Source organism: Leopardus geoffroyi, chromosome D1 (assembly GCF_018350155.1).
Source record: "Leopardus geoffroyi isolate Oge1 chromosome D1, O.geoffroyi_Oge1_pat1.0, whole genome shotgun sequence".
NCBI classification, from domain to species: Eukaryota; Metazoa; Chordata; class Mammalia; order Carnivora; family Felidae; genus Leopardus; species Leopardus geoffroyi.
Window position 1 is genome coordinate 103,860,134 of NC_059329.1, and position 7,982 is coordinate 103,868,115.

Sequence of the window (7,982 nt, forward strand, 5' to 3'; positions counted from 1 at the left end):
CAAAAACTGGAAACCACCTAAATGCCCATCAATGCACAATAAGTACATAAATTTTGGTGTGACAATTTTATGAAATAATTTAAGACTGAGGTAGAGTTATATGTATAGCATGGAAAGAGCTCCAAGAAATCATGTTGAGTGAAAAAGCAAGCAGGGTATGGAAGGATCATTCAGTACAATACCGTTTATGTAAATACACACAGAGCCACATAAAGCAGTATTACATAGGGGTACATATATGACTGTTAACACACAGACAGAAAAACTGTCAATTTACATACCAACATAAACAGTCATTACCTCTTGGGGGGAGCAGGAAGGAATTGAAACTGAGAATTATGGTCAAAGGAGACATTTTCTTACCCATAGTGTTTTCTTTCTTTTTTTTTTTTTTCTTTTTTTCTTTCTTTTTTTTGCAGCAAGGAATCTGTGTGTAAGCTATAGAACTGAAACAGAATTTTAAAAAACTGCTGGGCACAATGCCTGGCATATAATAAGCATCCGATAAGTGTTAATTCCCTTCCTTTGGCATAAAATCTCAAAATTATCTGCCAAGTGCATTTGAATTTTATTCGTTCATTAAATGAATATGTATTAAGCACATAATTTTCCCCAGTTGTGTCTTACGTTTCCAAGGAGAGCAGTTTAGACAGAATGTTAACAACTCAGGGAGAAGACATATAACTAAACAAGGAAAAGTAATAAAGTGTCATAGGTGCTGATAGATGAAACAGAGAATGCTATGGGAACACATTGCAGTAACTCTTAACCTGGTTTGGAGGAATCAAAGATCAGATCAAGGAACCCTTTACAAATAATCCAAGTGGTCAGAGAATAGATCAGATAGCAGGATGAATTGAAAGAAGGAGCGAAGCAAAGCCAGCTTTGGGGTGCCTGGTTAAATAGTTGACTTCAGCTCAGGTCACAATCTCACGGTCTGGGAGTTTGAGCCCCGTGTTGGGCTCTGTGCTGACAGCTCAGAGCCTGGAGCCTGCTTCCGATTCTGTGTCTCCCTCTCTCTCTGCCCCTCCCCTCCTTGCTGTCTGTCTCTGTCTCTGTCTCTCTCTCTCAAAAATAATAAACATTGAAAGAAAGAAAGAAAGAGAAAGAAAGAGGCAAACTAGTTATAGCCAAAGTTGATATGGCTTAGGGATGGCTGTCATTATTCACCATGACTTATATCCACAACCATTAAAGAAGCAGGACTTCAGAAATCTTTGTCCTTTGCTCAAGAACCATCTTGTAAAATAGGATCACAGGCCATTTAAAATCCACATTTATTTCTGCTGCAAACTCACTGACTTGGCTGTCCTATCTCATGTCCTGGAGTGGGGTTCCTTCTGAGATAATGCATAAAAATGAAAGCAAGGATGTCAGATCTGTGGGACAGGCTGTGGTCAAATTCCAGAGAGATGGGAGACAATATACAAACTCTAGAACACAAAGTGAAAGTAAGTTGGGGATGGGGTGAGGACAGAGAGGAAATATCCATACAGGGCCAAGAGTGAGAACTGTCCAGGGAACAGATGCAGAATTAGAATTTCCAGGGGAAGTCTCTCTTCCCTGATCCTGTTCCTTAAACCAAGTGGTCCCACCCAGTCACTAGGAGGCTTCAGTCATGAAAATGAAGCGTTTGGGACCCTACTCTCCTTTAGAGTTTCTCACCTAACTTTATGTTTGGTTTTTGCTCACTGTGAGTTCCCAACTTTGGATCTGCTGATTTGGCCTCCTATTTCTGGCCCAGTGGACTTCATGACCCCACACATGTGACCACTGGCTCATCTCAGACATAGTTTATAGGTACCCTATTTTCTCTTGGCTCCGAACAGTCATTGATGGACACAACTATTTAGGGCTCTCAGCTTCCTAAACCAGAGTCAGACTTCCTGTTCAGTATCAACCATTGGATAGGGACAAATCAAGGGCAAGGGGAACAGAAAATTTGTCCCAAGTGATGAATGGATTGGTATGAGCAGTGTTATATTGTAAAGAGGTCTGTGGTGGATGCTTGTGGTCCTGGAATTATGATCTAACCAGCTCTAAGGTATGGCATTCTGGACCCAGCATCTGATGTCATAAAGCTAAAGAATGTCATCAAAAAGCATATTTATTTTCTATTGCAAGTGACCTAAATTGAAACCATATCAGTCCATGACAAGAAAGGTAAAGGGAAGAAAAACCCTTGTTGAGCCTAATTGTGCAACAGACATGTAGGTTGGGGATCTTGCTTGACATAACTTCTTTAATTTATTACTTACATTCTGTGACCCATTTATTATAATGCCTATTTACATATAGCAAAACTTGATTTTTTTAGCAAACTTTTTTTAAGTCTATTTATTTATTTTTGAGAGAGAGAAAGAGTGAGCTTGAGTGGGGGAGAAACAGAGAGAGAGAGAGAGAGAGAGAGAGAGACAGAGAGAATCCCAAGCAGGCTCTGTGTTGACAGAGCCAAATGCAGGGCTTGTACTCACATGATCGTGAGATCATGACCTGAGCTGAAACCAAGAGTTGGATGCTTAACCAACTGAGCCACCCAGGTACCCCAATTTAAGATTTTTTTAACTTAGAGAACCATAAGACACAGAGGGAACATCTGCTTCTTCTGGTTCTTGAGTTTTTTCAATGCATCTTTGATCTCCTTGTTTCGCAAACTGTATATGATGGGATTCAGCATGGGAATCACAGCTCCATAGAGCATGGACACCACCTTCTCTTGGTCCTGTGAGTAGCCAGCACTAGAATGGAGATATGAGAAGAGACCAGAGCCATAGAAGAGAATCACTGTGGTCAGATGAGAGGCACAGGTGTTGAAAGCCTTCATCTGCCCTTGGGTTGAATGGATCTTCATGACAGCAGCAATGATGTAGCAATAGGACACCAGGACAACAAGAGCTGATGTCCCACCAACTGCACACACAACAAGAAAGTTCACTACCTGGCTGAGGAAGGTACTAGAACAAGACAAGACTAGCAGAGATGGCAGGTCACAGAAAAAGTGTTTAATGACTCGTGGCCCACAGAAATACAGCTGGAATATGGAGCTGGTTTGGACCAATCCCGTGAGGAACCCTCCAGTGTATGCTGTAATGACCATCCCCACACACATGGTGGGTGACATGAAGGCTGTGTAGAACAGAGGGGTGGAAATAGCAGCATAGCGGTCATATGCCATGGCCGCCAGGAGACAGCATTCAGTGGCCCCCATGCTGATGAAGAAGAAAAACTGAGTAGCACATCCCACAAAGGAGATGGTCTTCTGCTGCTTGAAGAAGTCACAGAGCATCTTGGGGGTGATGGAGGACGTGTATGAGATGTCAACAAAGGACAAGTTTCCAAGGAAGAAATACATGGGGGAGTGCAGGCATGACTCCATCCTGATCAAGACAACAAGGCCCAGGTTCCAAGTCAGAGTCACAGAATAGATCCCCAGAAACAACACAAAGAGGAAAGCCTGAAGCTCTGGCTGCTCTGAAAATCCCAAAAGGATGAAGTCGGTTGTTATGTTGATGTTCCTTCCCATGGCCATGTATCTTCTCTTTGCTGCCCGCAGGCCCCAAAATGAGATTCCTAGGGAGAGAAAATCCAGATGAAGAGACCACTTTGTTCTGTCACGGAATCATAGACTCCCTGAGTCACAAGAGATGCTGGAAAGCAGGTGTTCTACCTCTTTCCAACATCAAATCCCCCTCTACAGCATTTACTGGGTCTTTTGTGGAGATCATTATCATCCTAATCTGATGCACTGTTCATGCAAAACTGACAGGCCCAGACTAGACTGGCAATTTTGCATTATCTGGATCACCACCTTCATTGTCAATGTCACCACTTTACTGAAGGAAGTTATTAATACAACTTGCACCAAATACTCCTTTTTTCCCACTTGTTTCCAAGCATTGTGGTTGATTCTTGGGCCACTCAGATTTATGCTTTTTTCTTTTTTTTAATAAAATAAATATGTCAGAAATTGAAACACCTAGAGAGGCAATTCTGTGTTTCTTATCATCATAGTTTGTTCTGACCAGATCTTATGGGGTCAAGGTGTTTTTTCTCCTTTAATCAGTGGAATGAAGCACATAGAGGTGTAAAACACTGGCATCCCCTTTAGAGATTAAAGAAAGGAGTTAAAAATAAAAGTTCAACACTGAATTGCCAGTGTTCATTCTGTACAAATATTATCAACTGATCACAAACGTTGCACCAGGTTTGATAGACCTAACTGTAGATGATGTAAAAAATAATAAAACATTATTATCAGGTTCAAAATGTTCAACATAATACATGGGACAAACAGAAAGCAGATAAACCACAGCACAATGTGATAGGTGTGCCCAAGAGAAGTATTGTATAGTGTCCTGGATGTTGGGCATAGCAGGTGGAAGCTTCTGAGAGATGTGTTGCAACACATGAGGGTTCTAACAGTGAGTATGGGATTACCAGGATGAAAATCTGGTGTGTGAGGGGGTTGTGTGACAGGTGGTTCAGGAAAAGCATTTGCAAAAGCAGAGGAGAGCATAGTACTTGGGATACTTTAAAAATGTCAGCATGGCAGGAATGCAGTGTGAACAGGGTTAAGAGAGGATAACAGGAGTCTAGTTTTGAGAGACAGTGAGAGGTGGGAAAATTGTGAAAGACCTTTGAAACTCAAAGCAAAGATGGCAAAACATTTGTTTCATAAATATATGTGTATACAACTGCATATGCTAGGTATATAATTGCATATGCTGTATATATAATTGCAAATATGTAATGCTTATTCCTATTTAATTTCAACCTTCTTTCCATTTCTGAACTTTTGTTCCACTTTACCCTGCTCTGTTCTTTTGATAGGATGCATCACCTTCTCCCATTGCATAGAATCGATTGGTTGTTGATACTGATTGTCTGTCTCCCTTAGATTGTAAGCTTAGGAAAACCAGGATTTGTAGAATTTTTGTGTTTTTTGTTCATTGAAATATCCCTAGCACCTACAGCTGTACCTGGCACATAGTGGGTGCTCAATAAATATTTTCTGGGTAAATACCATGCTAAGGGATTTGATCTTTCTCCCATGGGCAAGAGGGAAAATATGAAAGTTTTGTTTTTGTCTGTTTTTAAAATTTTAATTATTTCTTTGTAAACAGGGAACTAGTTGTCAAATATGTGTTTAACAATATAACAGAGCAGTGTTGCTGTGTGGAAGCAGGTGTGGAAGCTGGATAGGAGTGAAAAGGAACTGAGAAGGGAGACCAAACAGTTGCTTTGAGAGCTGGGAGGAAAGTTATTACTGATTTGAGTGAAGACGGGTAGGTTTAGAAGTGCTTGCACCCCTGAGATGTAACAGCACCATTCATTGTGCAGTGCAGTGGGCAGAAAGCCCATAAATGGCCACCTATTCCTTGCCCCCTTTTTTCTCACATTCACAGTCACATCAAAGGAATGTGTTAATAAGTTACACCACGATTCTTCCCCATTTCAACCCAGGAGTCTATAGTATACATCGATTACACTTTTAGTGTGTGATAAAAGTAAATTATCAATCATTTTGTATGATTACTACATCAATAACCTGCTTATCTTGACCTGAATTACCTGGAGATAAAGATACAGAAGTAGAGTATATGACATGTGTTAAATGTCTCTAAAATAAAAAGTACATATAATGTGTATTATATGAATATATTACACATCATATTTTATATGGATATATATGATATATATATATAATAGTTTGCATGGTCCGAGAGCCACCACCACTACTTTGATAGCACTTTTGAAATGACACAGCAGTCCTATATCTGCTACCTTATCTGTGGGTATTAAGCAGGGCTCTGATGTCAGCCAGAGTCCATCTTTAACTCCGTATACCCACCTGCAGGCTGTGCGGTCTTGGGCAAGCCAACACTCTTAAATCTCTTTTCATTTCCCTCAACCGCAAAACCAAGACAATGATAGTACTGACCACTTCACAGATTGTGAGGATTAAAAGAAGTAAGTTACATCAAGTATTGGAGAGAAAAAGAAATAATTCCTATTGCTTGACAAATGATCAGCCCTGTAAGGATTTGAATCCCAGTGTCTCCATCCCTAATCTAGAGTTTGTTCTCCACTGCACATGCTGCTTAAAGCCAGGTGCATATGCTTGTACACAACAATGGCTACATTAACCATATGCCCTTTGCTGGTGTTATTGCCAATAATTTTCAGCAATATATTGATTTAATTCATCATACTGTGTGCTTCCTTTTGTTTGCTGGCTTGTTCTGTCTACAGCCTTAACTATAAAGTCTGGGAAGACATTATAAGCTCAGTGCCCTGTATAGTTCCTGGCATATAGTAAACCTAAAATAATATTTGCTGAATGAGTTCAATCTACAATAATTTGGAAAGGCACATGTTACAGACCAGAAGCTCATTGAGGTTGCAACAGCTAAAGCGCTTAAGTGACCAAACCAAGCTTTAAATCACCAGTTCTTTGACTGCACAGCTGCTTCTCTTTCCTGAATGCTGTAAAAGAACTTGAGAAAGGGTCTGAGCAAAATCCACAGGACCATATTATAGGCATAGCTGCAACAGATATGATCCTTTCCCCATCCTGACTGATTAGACAAGACTGGATATGTGGAATCTGAATTCTGAAAATCACTGTAAAGAGACTTCTTCATGCTCCCCCCCACCCCGCCACCCCGCCGAAGGTCTGCTTGCCTTTTAACGAGGTTAAAGCCACATACCAAGATAAAGTAGAATGAAGCTCTAATGTGGTAACTCCCAAATAAATTATATAACTGAGGTGCAGAGGGTATTTTCAGTTCAGATGACTTTGTAGGGTATGATAAAGAAAACCCAGAAAGATGAGCTTGTAGGAAAAGAAATGTGTTTTCTGCTTTCATCACATTTTTCTTCTCATCTGTTGCAGTGTTGACACTTTATAGGTACACAGTAAATATTTGACTGGCTCAATAAAGACTTATAACATATTTACTATAAACTTGCCCTAATTCCAAGATCATTGGATCTGTGCTATTTTAAAGATTTTATTTCATTTTATTTTTATTTTTTGAGAGAGAGGGGGGAAGGGGCAGAGAGACGGGTGGGGAGAGAAAATCCCAAGCAAGCTCCACACCCAGCACTGAACCCATATGGGGCTCAATTTCACAACCAAGAGATCATGACCTTAACCTGAAATCAAGAGTCAGATGCTTAACCAACTGAGTCATCAGGTGCCCCTGGACCTGTGCTATTTTAAATGCTGCATGGATGTCCAGAAAACTCTGAAGATATACTTAAAATAATAGAAGTAGAAACCATTTAGGCTAGCCTTTTCCCATTATAAATGATAAAACTGAAGCCAAAGAGAGAGATAGTGAAAGTCTGTACAGCTGTTTGACAGGAGAGGTGGAATTAGAACCTATATCTCCTTTTTTAAAATTCATTTATTTTTTATGAATATAATTTATTGTCAAATTGGCTTACATACAACACCTGGTGCTCATCCCAACAAGTGCCCTTCTCAATTCCCATCACCTATTTTCCCTCTCCCCCACTCCCTATCCATCCTTAGTTTGTCCTCTGTATTTAAGAGTCTCTTGTGGTTTGCCTCCCTCCCTCTCTGTATCTATTTTTTCCCCTTCCCTTCCCCCATGGTCTTCTGTTCAGTTTCTCAAGATCCACATATGAGTGAAAACATATGATATCTATCCGGCTCTGACTGACTTATTACACTCAGCATAATACCTTCCAGTTCCATCCACGTTGCTGAAAATAGCAGGATTTAATTCTTTCTCATTGCCAAGTAATATTCCATTGTATATATAAACCACATCTTCTTTATCCATTCATCAGTTGATGGACATTTAGGCTCTTTCCATAATTTGGCTATTGTTGAAAGTGCTGCTATAAACATTGGGGTACATGTGCCCCTATGAATCAGCCCTCCTGTATCCCTTGGATAAATTTCTAGTAGCTATTGCTGGGTCATAGGGCAGTTCTATTTTTAATTTTTT

The 7,982-nt window shown here is 40.2% G+C and overlaps 1 protein-coding gene across 1 annotated transcript; it reads right to left on the reverse strand.

Annotated features, from left to right (window-relative positions):
* Positions 1-2,511: 2,511 nt before the first annotated feature.
* On the reverse strand, positions 2,512-3,972 carry LOC123601733 (olfactory receptor 5A1-like). The gene has a single exon (XM_045485340.1). It carries the CDS (start codon positions 3,527-3,529, stop codon positions 2,567-2,569), a length of 963 nt encoding a protein of 320 aa, XP_045341296.1. The 5' UTR covers positions 3,530-3,972; the 3' UTR covers positions 2,512-2,566.
* Between the last annotated feature and the right edge of the window lie 4,010 nt (positions 3,973-7,982).